At 44.4% G+C, this 16,404-nt stretch overlaps 1 protein-coding gene across 3 annotated transcripts in view; it reads right to left on the reverse strand.

Moving 5' to 3' along the window:
- Nucleotides 1-1,576: 1,576 nt before the first annotated feature.
- NCK2 (NCK adaptor protein 2) overlaps nucleotides 1,577-16,404 on the reverse strand; it is a 168,305-nt gene continuing 153,477 nt past the window's right edge. For all 3 annotated transcript variants that reach the window (XM_066267859.1, XM_066267857.1, XM_066267858.1), the window contains one exon: nucleotides 1,577-1,868. In XM_066267859.1, the coding sequence (XP_066123956.1) occupies nucleotides 1,674-1,868 (195 nt within the window). In that variant the 3' untranslated portion in view covers nucleotides 1,577-1,673. The remainder of the gene's footprint in view (nucleotides 1,869-16,404) is intronic.

Raw genomic sequence — 16,404 nt, forward strand, 5'->3', positions numbered from 1 at the left:
GGGTTTGCAATCCTGCCCTCCCAGGTGCCAGCCATGTGCCCTTGTGCATTTAGTCTGTGACTCGTTTCCTCCATCTGTACAACGGGGATGATAGCAGCACCCACCTCATGGGGTTGTGACGAGGAGTAAGTGAAGACACTGTGTCTGGCACATGGACAGCTCAATTGCACTCGTTGTGATGAGCCAGCAGGGGCAAAACCCTGTGTTCTGTGTGTCCCCAGTGCCCCGCATACTGAGCGTCTTTGATAAGTGCTTCCTGCCTGAGCGGATGAAAGTAAGACAAGAGTGAGGACAGAAAGCGAGAGGTCAAAGGTCTTGCTGACAGCAGTTTGCAAAAACATTTTTTAACAAAGAATACAAAGTTAAGACCAAGCTTGAGATTCTGGTTTCTCTTTGAGTTTCACTAATTATAATTTATTATTTCGATATACAAAAATGTGGTGGTAGAAGAAGAAAACACGCTAATAAATGTGTTAAACGCCTTCAGGACTCAGAGTGCAGTAAATTCTGCAGGCGCTGCCCTCCTGTCCCGGAGCCAGTTTTCCCAAAGATACAGACACACAGTCTTGTCATAATACTTTGTTTTTTATTACAATATCCAAAAAACTGAGTATGCAAGTTTAGGAGGTCTGAAGACCCTTCTTTGACTGCAGGAATGTGCCATCTCAAGATAGTATATTTAAACTATAAAGAAGTTCAAATGTAAAGAAAAAAGAAAACATTCTGTGTCTCTTACTACCAATGACATATTTTTTTGTAAACCCTGAACAACTTCCCTGTAAAGCAAGTAATATATATATATATTATATAATATATATGTATTTGTGTGTGTTTGTAAAGTGTTGGTAGCTCCCCTTCCCCAAAGATCAACTGTTTTCCTTAATCGTCTGTATTAGTGTCAACAAATGGCTACAGATACATATTACTTTGAGAATTAAATACATAATTGTGAAATTTAAACAAGCCAAAGGGCAAGAGGAGAAAGCACTAAGTGGATGGCACATTTGGGGGTAAATTACCAAAACATCTCTTTCCAAGTCACCAGTCCCTCTTGCAGACTGACCTTCAAGGAAGTCCTTTCTTATTACGAGCACAGCCCCCAAGGCACTGGACAGCTTCCTCACTACTATCTCACTCGGTGGGTCCAGTATTTGCTACCAGCAAACATGTTCACTACCTGGAGAGTCTAGGAGCCAGATAAGGGCTGGGACAGGGGACCTTCACCTGTGTGGCCTGGCATTCGAGCCCAGTGCCCTCCGGAGGCACCGAGGAGCACACTGTGGGCCACTTCATCAGGGAAGCTTCGGTCTCCATGGTACACAGTGTCTTCTGACTGAGAGGTGCTGACAGCATGAACAAGTTGAACAGACTCAAGCTGTTTCCCACTGAGAAGAAATAAAGTGAACAGTTCACCCCTCTTCCACCTCCTGTTCTCTCAAACTGGCCAAGAGAGGGGTGGCCTTAAACATGGAGGAAGGGCCTGGGATGGCAAAGGGGAGGCAGATGGAAACAAACAACCTGACAGAAAGATTAACCAGGCAAAGGCAGCCAACAGGGATGAGCCACCGGACAGAGGAGCCCCGGCCTGACCACGCCTTCTTGGTGCCAGCCACTTGGGCCTGGGGGAGTGAGTGAGGCACCCAGCCTGGAGGTGGCAGGGCTGTGGGGAGGCATCACTGAAGCGCTCGGATGAGGTAGAGCTTCTCCCCATGCTCGCTGGTGAAGATGGGGGCCTTTTTGTAGTGCTCCACCAACTCGTCCATGGTGTGAAATCGTCGCTGCCCGATGCAATAGACATTGTCCACAAGCTGCACCTTGAAATGTTTGTTCTTCCCTGATGCTTTGAGAGACACGGAGAAGTCGCTGGGCTGAGGAGGAAACAGAGCACATATCATGACTGGGTTACATACAGGAGTCTCTGCAAACCACGTGCAGCAGAGCCCAGTCTGAGGGTGAAATTTGACTCCGGGAGCAATGACAGTAGGAAGCCTGAATCTTCCACTCGCCCAAACCCAAACTGAAAGAGCCCTAACAGCCAGCTCTCTGTTTTAATGTCTGATTAAAGACAGGAAAAAGAATGGCCTCTGATGTTAGAACGACCCAGAGGCTGGCCATGGATCTGGTGTTCGGAATGAAAGAAAAATTAAATTTTGCTGCGCATAGTCTAGGGGCAAAATGGGTCTTAGCTCTTTCAAAACTGGAGACTCGTGAAAGATTGGATGTACCTAGATGCCGAGGAAACCTCAATTTTTCACTTCTCAAGCTAATTTTCATAAACTGGAAATTTTTAAAAAGAGGCTTGTATATTGGCAGCAGCCAGAATCAGACATTTGACCATTAAAGTTCTCTAATTCTAAGTTATTTAAAAAGAAAAACTTTAAGAGTAGTGAAAAATTCTGGTTGCATTTTAAACATGATTCATGAAATCTATGATGTTACAATGGTTCAAGCACAGATTTGACAGAAAAATGTTTAAATTTGTGAGTACATCAGTGCCTTGCTTATCACTGAATATATTTTTGAAAGATATTATTTTTATTGAGTTTTGTCTTTTATTTCATTTATTGGAAAATAGGCAGAGTAGGCACTCAATGAGGAATGTACTTTAGGGAAAATAGTATTGATTCATTCAATCATGAACAATTATTTATTTAATACAAACCACGCACCAGATGGGCCATGCCCTGGTGTGTGGACGTGTGTGTGAGCCTTGCACAGGACCTGTGCTCTGGTGTACCACAGAAGTAACCGTCTGGCAGGGAAATAGAGATACACACAAACAGGTAGGTATGTGCACAGCTGCAAACCATGGGTGGTTCTATGGAGAGAAAGGAGGGAATGCTGAGGCGGGCTAGCCTCACTAAATTTCCAGCACAGTGGGGATAGTGGGAGTGCCAGGAAGTGGGGCCACTGGGGAAGAAAGGGAGGGGAGGAAGGCCTGCCTCTCCTCGGACACTCTGTGGCCAGCGTGGCAGAGGTGGAGTGCAGGGACCCTGGCCTCCCTCAGTGGCCTCAGCATAAAACCCAACCACCTACCACGGCCCACCATGGCTGTGTCACCCAGCCCCTGCCTACATTGAGAAACAATCAATAAGATGACAGGATGTGCCGCCCCCAGTTCCATTTTGACTCCTGTTCATGTTGTTCTTCGAGCCCTTCTATTCCTCCACCTTGGTCAGCCGTTCTATAAAGCTCAGCTTAAAGGTTTACTGAAGAGGCCTCCTCGTTCCCAAACAAGGTAAGCTCTTCTCCTCCTTTGCTTGGGGGGATAGCACACAGGTAACAGCCTTCCAGTGGCAGAACCAATGTGCTGCAGTAACTGCTCTACATAAATGACCCACACCTACATCCATCATGCAAGCGGGGCTGCATCTTCTTCCCTGATCCACTCCACAGAGAGCCCTGCAGACGGGGCAGCCCAGTGTAGATTTTTGCTGAGTCTCTGCACCAGGTGTTGGCCTTTGCCAATGTCCAGAAACATACTGGGCCCATCGGCTCTGCCCCTGTCTGGCCTCCCTCCCAAAGGGACAAAATTAACAAGCATCCTGGCCACTGGTTTTTACACAGAGTTTACAAATATGGGGTAAACAGTTGTGTTAGGCTTGCTCGCTGGTTTCCCAGCTGCAAGCACTTTGCATGACTGGTGTGTGAGCATGTGGCAGAATCACGTGTGTGTATCTGCATGAAAAGCTATGGGTGCTTTCACTCGGGGGTGATTCTCCCAGATGGCTCTCTCACCACTGTGAGGGGTGGCTGCCTGATTCTCTCAGCTGCCACTGTGAGGGCTGGTTTTTCTGATCCCTTGCCCTCCACTGCAAAAAGCAGGTTTTCCGTTGCTTATTTGCTCGCCCGTCTCTGTGAGCCTCCAGTAAACGGGAATGGCCCACACTTTCTGGCTCTGCAGTTCCTGTACTGTCTGCCTGAATCCAGTGTGAACCTGCCTGACCTCACCCACTAGCATTGCAACAAACATTTGATTAAAAGTGTGCAGAACTTGTGCAGAGCAGGAGGTAACTACAGACAACCCAAGGCGACGGCATCTCAGAAGATTCCACTCTGAAAAGGGCTGCTGGGTTTGCCCATCAGCATAGCTGTCAGATGAAAGAGTTAGAGAGACAATGACATTCCCAGTCTGTAGTCATATATCCCTCTGCCCAAGAAGAAAACCGAAACAAACCTCTGAGGTACGCAGGTGGGAATACACTTCAGGAAGAGATAGGGAGGTTTATCTCTGCTTACACTCAGGCTGTATCTTATTTTTAGAATCATGGCCACCAGAAGGCCAGGCAGGGTGGGGTGGGGGAGCAGGGAGTGGGGAGGACAACACCGATCTTGAAAATTTGTTTCCCAAACTCTTAGAAATGAATCATCATGAAGCCTGACACTACAGATGATCCTGTGGACCACCCTATCAAAATACATTCTAAGCACAAAATGATATTCTAAGTAATTATTTGATTACACAATTCTCAAATTGTGATTATTTTCACAGGCCTGAACAACAAGCTGACCCCAGTGTTCTCAGTATTACCATCCAAGCTGGTGGCTGAGTATGGTTCTGAAAACAGCATACTGATAGGTGCTCCCTCCACACAGGAACAAGGCGGGAGAGATGCTGGTGGCCTCATTGTCACTGTAGTGACTAGAAGAACCGCCCCAGTCAATCACGCCACATTCATGTACAACAATGTATACAAGTTATGAACTACTCAGGGCTTTAGGTGTTCCTTAAAGCAATTTTTAGTTTCAAGCTGTTAGTATTCTTTATAATATATCTATCCATTCTGTGCCAGAAGCTTCTGTCTTAGATCAACATAGAGGGCAATCCCACATCACAGCTGGCACAAGTCAGGCACTGTGCTAGTTTTCTAGATGCTTTAATTAACTCACAGCTAAAGTGGCACTGCAGTAGAGTGTGATGTGAGTCAGAAGTCTATGGTAGACCTAATTTTAATTAAGTCAAATGATCAACAGATGACTTTCTGAACAGGAAATTTGCTTTTAATTTAAGCTCAATTTTACATCATTACATATATGTGCTACGGCAGTAAAAACGGGTGGAACAGAGAAGGTAATGTTTAATTTCATGGGCTCCTGAGCAGAAACCTTAAAGTTAAGGACATAGATCTAACTAAGTGAATGTCAAGCAGGAGTGCTGAACATTTGGGGAATTTACTACTACAACCTGAGCAGATTTTCCAGTCTATACACTAACATGCATGATTACGTTTCCACGAAATAGCTATCTGTGAATTCAGCCTGAAGATGAACATGACCAGTGGTTCTCTAGGTGTAATCTGGAGACCAGTGGCATCGGAGTCACCTGGGAACCTGTCAGAAGCAGCAAACGGTCAGTCCCTGCCTCACACCCATGCAATCCAATCTGCAACTCCAGGGTAGGGTGTGGCCACCTGTGTTTAACCTCCAGCAATCTGTTTTAATGACTTCCAGGGTATCCTGACACAGTTGCAGAACAGAAAAGAAATCTGGGCCAACCAGCAGCAGTGTTTTCACATGCTAAAAGCCACAAGAAAGCATGAGTGTGATTTATGGGCTATGCAGCCCCCCGAAAGGAGTTCCCTTGCCAACCTCACTCCCAGGCTGTGAAGGCCTTTCTGATTCTGCATCATGCACTAGACAGTGCTGGTGGGGAACGCCTGGTGGCACTACTGGGACACTGCGCAGACTGTCTCCTCCCTTCAAACTGAGCCAGTCCCTGGACCTGGAAACAAATCTGTTTCCAGAGATGAAGCATGGAATGGGGACGGGGACGGGGACAGGGACCGGGACGGGGATGGAGACGAGGACAGGGACCGGGACCAGGATGGGGACAGGGACCGGGACGGGATAGGGACAGGGACGGGGAAAGGGACAGGGATAGGGACGGGGACAGGGATAGGGGCTGGTTCTGGAGAAGGCGGTGCCAGTTTGGTTCATGTCTGCATGGTCCTTCGAGGCTTGGCTTCCTGAAACAGACTTAGAGGAACCAGATGTTTTTGGACCAAGCTCACACACATCGACTAGTAGTGGTGTACCAAGGGTAAGACTCAGGGCTTTAAATTAAGCCTGTCAAAGAACCCTAACACCTTTTTGCTTGAATATCTATATTGAGAAAGGAGACTAAAATAAACATCAGCCCAGCACTCCCTCTCCACACAGGCATTGGTGTTGAGTGTTACTAATCTGAAGAGCATTCCACAATGAGGCACAGAGCTGAAGCCTGGTGAGTGCCCCTCCTCAGGAGGCCAATGTGCCATGGTGATCCCTGAGGTGGAGAGTGCTGGACTTGGAAACTCTTTGCAGTTGGTGGGAATATAGCCCAGAATTACTGCTTTGTTAGAGAGTTTTTGCATTACTGATAAGCTGGAAGATGGGTGCATTCAGGAACGCAGCAGTTTCATCCCAGATTTGCATATGGTGGAGAGATGCACGTGCACATGCCCCATGGCATGTGTGTGACAATGTCCCACATGGACTATGTACAGTGGCCCCACGATGCAGACCAGGGGTCCCCAAACTTTTTACACAGGGGGCCAGTTCACTGTCCCTCAGACCATTGGAGGGCCAGACTATAAAAAAAACTATAAACAAATCCCTATGCGCACTGCACAGATCTTAAAGTAAAAAAAACAAAACGGGAACAAATACAATATTTAAAATAAAGAACAAGTAAATTTAAATCAACCAACTGACCAGTATTTCAATGGGAACTAGGCTCCTCTCACTGACCACCAATGAAAGAGGTGCCCCTTCCGGAAGTGCGGCGGGGGCCGGATAAATGGCTTCTGGGGGCTGCAGTTTGGGGACCCCTGGTGCAGACACTCCTCGTGTCCACCAAAAGAGCGATGGTAAGTAGATGAGATGCACATTTCATCAAAAAACGAAGTGGATGCAGCAACATGGACTAAAACATCTCACAAAGAATGTGGACCAAAGGAAGAAAGTCAGAAAAGAATAGCTATAGTATTTTATCATCTATAAAATTCCCAAACAGGCAACACTAAAAGTACTGTTTAGGGATACATACATAGGTTAAAAACAGTAAAGAAAATTACCATAAAATTAAAGGTAGCAATTATCTCTAGTGGGAAGTGTGATGCAATCAGGAAACGGTGTGAGCAGCAGCTCCCAGAGTGCCAGAAATGTCCTAGCTCTTGGACCTGGGTTAACCAAGCACTTTTTTTTTTTTGTATTTTTTTGAAGTGAGAATCCTGGAGGCAGAGATAGACTCCCACATGTGCCTGAAAGGAATCCACCAGGCATGCCCACTAGGGGGCGATGCTCTGCCTATCTGAGGTGTTGCTCCATTGCAACTGGAGCCATTCTAGCTCCTGAGGCAGAGGCCATGGAGCCATCCTCAGTGCCTGGGCCAACTTTGCTATAATGGAGCCATGGCTGTGGGAAGGGAAGAGAGAGAAAGGAGAGGGGAGAAGGTGGAGAAGCAGATGAGTGCTTCTCCTGTGTGCCCTGGCCAGGAATTGAACCCAGAACTTCCACATGCCAGCCTGATGCTCTACCACTGAGCCAACTGACCAGGGACTAACCAGGTACTTTTTAAGTGAAATTTTCTGTGTGTTATGTGTCACAACAAAAAATGTTTGAAAGGTGCTAAAGCTGAATCTAGAAGACCTGGCTTGGTGATTCGCTAAGTCACATGGCTGGCACTCATCCCTTCAAATACTGCTCCCACGCTCTTGTCTACTTTCCCCACTACCCTAGCCACTCCTTTGGGACAGCGATTATATGTATGTTAAACCTTCACTGGTCCTGTCAATCTTAGTTCAGGCTACTATGGCAGAATACCATGAAGTGGGTGTTTTAAAAATGACAGATACTTATTTCTCACAGGTCTGGAGGCAGATAAGTCCAAAATCAAGTTGCTGGCAGATTTGGTACCTGGTGAGGACCTGCTTCCTGGCTGATAAATGGCCATCTTCTTGCTGTGTCCCCACATGGCAGAAAGGGCAAGAGAGCTCTTTGGGGGTCTCTTTTATAATGGCACTAATTCCATTCATGAGGGCAGCACTGACCTAATAATAGCACACTGGGGACTAGGTTTTTGCATAGGAATCTGGGAGGGGGGGACACAAATATTTAGTCTATAGCAAAATCTCTTCTGCTCTTTTTTCAAATCTTCTACCCTTTTATGTCTTTTGTGTGTGTTTATCCTAATATTTTTTTTCCTCTGAGCTATCTTTCTGTTCACTAATCATTTTTGCAGTTGCTTCATCAGCTATTAAATCTGAGTCTTAATTTCCATTATTGTATTTTTAATATTTTTTACTTGATTCTTTTTTTTATCATTTGATTTTCTGTTCAAATTCATATTGCTGAACTTCTTGAACCTATTTATCTATATACCTTAAAGACTGCATTAAAAAACTCAAAACCTGGACTTCTATGGGCTTGCTTCTGTTGTATTTTCCACTCTTTGTTTTTGGTCATATAGTCCTGTCTGCTGGTAATTGTTTTTGAATGCTGCACATTGCGTATGAAAAATTGAATAGCTACTCTGAGGTTCTCAATAGAACCACTGTCCCCCAGAAAGGATCTGCTTTGGCTTCTGCACTCAGTATGAGGGGGCACCTTAATTCAATGGAAACAAGAGCTGGTTACAGCCTGGTGTACCTACAGCTTGCCTTGGTTCCTGATACACAGATGTTTCACGGTCCATACTAAAGGCCTGCATCTTTTCCCAGGGTCTTGTCTCTTTGGGGGCCCTGACTTCCAATTTTTGTCCCTTGTCACTGTAGACCACTGATAGGGCTACTTCCTTGTTGCTTTTTGTTTGTTCCAATGTTTTGTCCAGCTTTTCTAGCTGTTTTCAGCAGAAGTGTTAGTCCACCATCACCAGAAGTGGAAGTGGTCATGTGACTTTGGACAGGCTGTAACTTGCCCACAGTCCAGGTGTCTGCCACAGTCATTTGACTGAGAAGCGGGATTGTTGGTTGGATTCCAGGCTCTGGAACTAGGCTGCCTGGGTTCATATTCTGGCTCCTTTGTTTACTAGCTTTAAGACCTTGTGCAAACTTCCCAACAGTTGTCTGCCTCAGTTTTCACAACTGCAAAGCAGAGATCATTTCTGAAATTGGAAAGAGACTGGGATACAGTGTCATAAGCAACAGTAATGTCAGCAGTACAATGTCTTTGGGGAATAGTAAGCAAACCATGTCAGTTAGTGGCCCTTCTTTGAGTCCCTTTTATGAAACTATAAAGACAGCAAACAGCATCTCATCAAATTTTAGAAAGATTTCTTTCCATTAAAATCTCTAGGAAATACATACTTTCCGAACTAACCAAGAGGTGTCCACATCCTTTTGCAGAAGCACCACATTCTACTCCATTTGTGATCGGGCTATCGCCATTACTTGTTTATCTCTGTTTCTCCTATTCGGTTCAAAGCTTCTTGAGGTTCATTTCTCTCTCATTTTTATACATCTGGAGAAAAATCAGGGCCTGCTACAGAACAAGCGCGTAATACATGGTTATTCAACTAACTGGCAAAGGAAGGCCGGAGAGGCTGTAGTTCCCTTCCTGTGTGCCACTTAGTACGCTTGCGGATTTCTGATTTTCCGTAGGAAATGAATATCACCAGTGTGATAGTACTTGTTTGCTCTCTCTTTAAACAACATGGGGAAGCAGGCTCTCTTGAACTTAAGCTTTACCTCCCACTATTGTCGGCTTTCTTTATAGTCCTAGTTTCTATTTGGAGTACTATACTATAGTATTTGTCTGTTGCACGTAACAAATCACCCAAAACTCAGTGGCTTAAACAACATTTATAACTGTAGTTTCTGTAACTCAGGAATTCGAGCATGCCCTAAACCTGGAATAGAACCACTTAACTCCCACTGAGCTGTCATCAAACATTGGCTGAGGCTGCAGTCATTTGAGGGCTCTACTGGGGACAGAGGATGTGCTTCGGAAGTAGTTTGCTTACATGGGCCACTCAGGAGGCCTCTTCCTTAGTCTTGTGGACCTCTCCCTTGGGCTGCCTGAGGGTCTTCGCACATGGCAGCTGGCTCCCCATACACAGCAAGTGATCCAAGAGAATGATGCCACATGCCTTTTATGATCCGGTCTTGAAGGTCACCTTGAAAGTCACCTATCAAGCCCTGGCTGGTTGGCTCAGCAGTAGAATGTCGGCCCAGTGTGTGGATGTCCCAGATTCGATTCCTGGTCAGGGCACACAAAAGAAGTGACCATTGCTTCTCTACCCCTCCTTCTTCTCTCTCTCATCTCCTGCAGCCATGACTCAAATGGTTTAAGCAAGTTGGCCCTGGATGCTGAGGACAGCTCCATGGCCTCATCTCAGGCACTGAAATACCTCGGTTCCACCAAGCAACAGAGAGTAGCAGTCCCAGATGGGCAAAACATTGCCCTGTAGGGGGCTTCCTGGGTGGATCTGGGTTGGGGAGCATGCAGGAGGCTGACTCTTTCTATCTCCCTGCCTCTTCACCTCTCACTTAATAAAAAAAAAAATAAGAAGAAAGTCACCCATCATGACTTCCACCACAATCTATTCATCAGTAGTTGAGCCATTAAGTACAGCCCCTGCTGAAAGGGAGGTGACCAGGCTCCATCCTTAGAAGGGGAGGGTATCAAAGAACTTGTGGACAGGATTTTAAGCCATCACAGGCACCATACTTGCTTAAATGTTCCTTAGCTGGACTAAAATCCAACTAGACTCAATCCTTTTTGGCTTTGAAACATCTGCTTCCTATCTGCCCTTCAACTCCTATCTTTGTAAAGTTTCATCCAACTGTCAAATTTTCCTACCTTTCCTTTCTCTAAACACTATACTTAATTAGTGTAATTTCTCTTTGCTGAAAACTGTGCTAACTTTTCAAATATTCTAACATCAGATCATTACTTCTTGTTATCTCCTTCTCTCTGACTATTCTTCTCAGAAATGATTTCTATTCTCACAGTTTTTAAATCAGAGTTTCTGAAGAATTATCAGTTAGTATAAGCCATTCAATTCAGCCTTTTTCTTAGGAAGTCATTTTCCAAGAGGAATGTGAAGACAGTTAATAGGTAGAAAACCAGCCTCTCTCAGGGTTTCTACTATAGTGTTAACATTATTTTTGTTTAGGTTTTAGTCCTCTGTTTGAGTATATAATTCCTGACAGGACGACAGCCTGACATAACTCCACATCCCCACGTGGGAGCAGAGTAGGCATCAATAGATGCACTGACTTATGCACTCCCAATCTGACCACGTCTTCCACTATTCATCCCTTTAGGTAATTCTTACGTCTTACTTCTTTGCACTTTCTGCTCACTAGTGAGTACTTTTAGAAAAGAAAACCAAAGAATACCATCTTCTATACTATCTATTTTTAAAATAGATACCCTGTTCAAACATTTCTCTCCTTTACTCAGGATTTAACCACAATTTTCTCATTGATGGAAAAAAGGGATGCCTAGGACTGTATGTAATATCCTTCATTTCTAACTCCAGCCACCCCTGAAAACCTAAGTATTAATGTGACTTTCTTCAAAGCACATGGCTGTGAAGAAGTAGCAGGGGAGGGAGGACTTTGCTCTCAGGCAGTCCTGATTACTTAACAACCTTATAACTTCTATTTATCTTTTACTTTAGACTTTATAGAAAGATGAGAGTAGAAATGCCCTTTGTGTGGTTCACCAAGCCACCCAGGTGAATTCTGGACCCATTTCTGGTCATGCTCTTTGATCAACAATTTTTACATGTATTTAACACTCTTTCCAACCACAAAGAGAGGTCACCTTGTTCATTTCTTATCAAAAGTTGTATTATTCTTTCCTTTTAGTTTGGTAAATAGGTATTTTTTCTAAATTTTTTACTTCTTTAAGGAAGATGCTCTATCATTCAAAGAAGTAGTTCCTTTACCCGAACAGTTTGAGAACCACTGGGACAGAGGCAACTGTATTCATTGATCAATATTCTCTCTGTTCTTATCTCCAAAAGCTGCCCTTGGAGTTTTATCATTCCGTTAGATCACCCTTTCTAGTTGTCCAGTATTGCCTTCTCTCAATCAAAATAGACTTAGTTTATACTTAAGCCACCAGCTGCCAACTGATACCATTCTGTTTTCACTTCAGATTATCTATTCACTGGCATTTTCTATTCTCCTATAAATATATCTCTGAAATATTTACTCCATATAGGTCAAACACCAATCTACATGTGACATGATCAAATGCTATCATTCTCATTAGTGTTTGAAGTAAACTTATTTATATGAAGGAATATCAATCACCAAGTGCAGAAAAGCCCCCAAAGTCCTGTTTACCTAACTCTAAACGATAATGTGCTTACCACCCATTTTCAGGTTCGTATGTGTATGTGCGTATCCCTCTCAGCCTCCCAACATACAGTCTTAAAATTAAATTTAAATTTAAATTTAAATACCTCAGAAGATAGTTTTAGAATATTGTCCTTGTCATTCTTTGTCTTTTTGCCACATCATAACTGGTGTGATTGACCAATGATAAATCATATTCAATTCAGAATTTTACCACGTAACACATGCTGTTCAAAAGGGCTTGAACCAATTTCACTTGCCATATGTCAGTGGGGTTCAGATCCAAGCACCAGAAGCCCTTGGAAGGCTTGTTCAAACTGAGGTTGTAGGGTTCTCCCCCCAAGATTCAGATTCAGCAGCTCTGGGTGGGCCCAATAGTATGTGTTTCCAGTAAGTCCTCTGGTGACGGTGACGCTGACGCTGCTGGCCCAGGAACCACATTTTGAGAATTATGGCCACAGAGGCTGAGAAACATTTTATAAGAGTGTTCCCCCATTAGTTTGTGGAACCATCTGTGCTTGACTTTGTTCATTCCCAATGACTGTAGTACCGTGGAAACTTTCAGAAAGGTAAACTGGACTGTGGTAAAGGAGAAGGCAGTGAGCAGGCCAGTATGCATAGAATTCCACTACTGGCTACTACTCACTGACCTAATTTACAATGGGCTGCTTTCTGTGTTACAAAGTCCACGTGGGTAACTCTACTTTATGACTCTCTGTCGCTCATGCTGTGCTACTGAAGCCAGGTTAAGAAGCCGCTCACTAACAGCACAGGAATCATCCCCAAACAAGCAGAAAGTAAAGCTGAGATAAAAAGGTTTTGTGTTGCTGCAAATCAAAACCCCAGGGTCTGCCCCTCACTACACAGAACTCCTTTCTACTTCATTTCATAGTCACACTCATCCCCCTACCCCAGCTGTATTCCTAGAAACCATTATTCTATTCTCCATCTTTATAACTCGGTCATTTCTAGAATGTTAAGAAAATGAAGCATATGGTAAAAAACAAAAAAAACCCCAAAAAGCCCACAATCAGATACCACTCCATATTCTGGTTACTTAAAAGACAAAACAAAAAACTAAAGCAAAAACTGTTGGTGTGGATGGGAGGAGATTGGAGCCCTGTGGGAATGTAAACCGTTACAGCAGGGGCCACATGCGGCCCGCAGACTAATCCACGAAGTTCAAAATATTTTGGATAAAATTAAGTAAGCCCGTGGATTAGTCTGCGGGCCGCACAAAATTGTTCGGCGGGCCACATGTGGCCCGCGGGCCGCGAGTTTGAGACCCCTGCGTTACAGCCACTGTGGGAAACAGATGGCAGTGCCTCAAAAAATTACACAATGAATTATCATTTGATCCAGCAATTCCACATCTTGGTAGACACCTTTAAGAACCGAAGGCAGGGACTGGACTGGTATTTGCACACCCATGTTCACAGCAGCATTACACGTAGTAGCCCAAGGATGGGAGCTACCAGTGTCCATGGAAGGAGGAGCAGATAAACAAAACGTGGTCCATGCACACAATGGAAGGAATATCATTCAGCCTTAAAAAGGAAGCAAATTCTGACACATACTACAATAAAAATGAACCTTGAGAAGATTATGTTACATGAACTTAAGCCAGACTAAAAGGATAAATACTGTATGATTCTACCCCCACGAGGTATTTAGAGTAGTCAAATTCATAGAGATAGAAAGTAAAAATTTGCCAGGGGCTGGCAGGAGGGGGAAATGGTGAGTATTTTGGTGAGTATTTAATGGGTATAGGGTTACAATTAGGGAAGATAAAAAAGTTCTAGAGATGGAAGGTAGTGATGGTGGTAAAACAATGTGAATGTTCTTAATGCCACTGAACTTATACTTAAAAATGGTTAAAGTGGTAAATTTTATGTTATATATATTTTGTCACAATAAAAAAACACACTTTTTCAAAAAAGTTTATGTGTTAGTCTAAAAAGATATGTGAAATTCTGGTGGAAACATCAGAATCATGATAGAGGAAACCAAAGCCTCAGGGTGGGTGAGGACACCTGGGCCTTCCTGCCACAGATGCTTAACTTCCTGCAAAGCTCCAGTGCAGCGCCTCCTAGTGAGTCCACAGCAATGGTACAGAAGAACTCATCATTTTCTTCTGGTCACTCGAGATACCTGACGACTAGGTTAGCTGTTTTCCCTGGGGAGCCTATGGCAGTCGGAGACAGGCTCAGATTCAGCTCCTGAACCAAAAAAGCTTACTTTCCTTTGGCTGGGTTTTAGGCAACAATGATCCCTGAATTTTACATTCTTCTATGAACCATTACATTTTTATCCACCTTCCAAAAATGCTACAATAATACCGACTGGCTCTGGCTGATATACCCACTGAGCTTCTTCAGACATTGGAATATTGGTTAGTAATACATCTTAGAACCACCACTGGTCCTGGCCGGTTTGCTCAGTGGTAGAGCGTTGGACCAGTGTGTGGAAGTCCCGGGTTCGATTCCCAGTCAGGGGACACAGGAGAAGCGGCCATCTGCTTTTCCACCCCTCCCCCTTCTCTCTTTCCCTCCCTCTCTCTTATCCTCCCACAGCCATGGTTCAAATAATTTGAGCAATTTGGCCCCGGGCATTGAGGATGGCTCCATAGCCTTGCCTGAGGTACTGATGTGGCTCGGCTGCTGAGCAACAGAGCAGTGGCCCCAGGTGGGCAGAGCATCACCCTGTGGGGGGCTTGCCAGGTAGATCCTAGTGGGGTACACGAGGGAGCCTGTCTCTCAGCCTCCCACCTCCCACTTAAAAAAAACAAAAACAAAACAAAACAAAAACATGCGCTGGACACATACTTTCCTTGCACACATATTAAGACCAAAATGTAAACATTTCCTTCTAAGTTTCTTCTACAAGTTGCTAAGTAACTGTCTTCAAAGGACACCTGGTTGAGACCCCTGGTAGGGGTGAATGGTCCTCCATTAGGGGATGTGTGCTTGCCTTCCAGGTACATGCCCATGTATAGAAAATGCTTACCAAGTGTGAACTGCAGCTGAACTTAAACACCCTTCTGCTCAGGTCCCTCACATCTCTCACTCCATCCTCCTGAAGGCTGGAGATGGCTTCCTTCATCAGCTGGGGAAGCACACTCACAGCAAAACCCCTGTGCGCCTGCCTGGGGGGCTGTAGCTCCTCCCTTCACTCTATCTGCGCCTGCATGTTCTTGAACATATTGTAAAGCAGAAAGCACAGTCCAAAGAAACCCTACCAATTTCTATAATTTTCTTTTACTGCCTCTTTTATGAACCAAAGGGAGAGAGTCTTAAACCAGAGAGCACAGTCACAGCCATGCCCACAACCACAGCCGAGAAGTCAAGCAGAGTAATACTCCAGTGCACTGGTGCCCCCTCTGCCAGCCATATAGCCTTTCCAATAAATTAACTGCAAAACACTGATCTGACCCATTTGCCACAAATGTCCATTTCAGCTTTAAATATTTTTTTCGTAAAACATTTCTAATAGGTACTAGCAATTTTACACAAGAGCAATATAAATACTTAGGTAAAGGGTAGGTAGTGATCTAAGGAGTTTTTATTAAAGTATTTCTAAAAATAAATTATTTACTTTGACATATTTCCTTTTTCAGTTTGAAAAGATTGTTCTTCAAACAAGGGTTGCCTGTGGTTACCTGATGAGCACTTCTTTCCCCTTATATTTGCAGGCCTAAAGCGGGGGTGTCTGGACCTTGTTGTGGCAGCAATAAGCCAGAGGCCACTGTGTCTGACCCAAGCTAACTAGTGCATCGGCACAGCCCAGGGAGGGACGAGGCACAGGAAGCTGACTTGGGATTCCTGGCACTCTGCTTCCATTGGCTGCTGGTGCACAAATCAAACCTACATACACATTCTGGATAACTTACTCATCAGCAGATATGAAGAACATTTCTTGGAGTGTCACCAAGATGTCAGGGATTCAGCAGATCAACATAATAAGATATAAAAGTCTAGGCTTAAAACTTCTGTTAGGGGCAAACAAAGATGGTGACAGAGTTAGGTGGACGTTCCAACTGCCACCTCCCAGGACCAAATCGGATTACAACTTAATTTAAGAACAATCATCTTGAAAAACAAACTTTGGACTAAAC

This window comes from Saccopteryx bilineata, chromosome 3 (genome assembly GCF_036850765.1).
Source record: "Saccopteryx bilineata isolate mSacBil1 chromosome 3, mSacBil1_pri_phased_curated, whole genome shotgun sequence".
NCBI classification, from domain to species: domain Eukaryota; kingdom Metazoa; phylum Chordata; class Mammalia; order Chiroptera; family Emballonuridae; genus Saccopteryx; species Saccopteryx bilineata.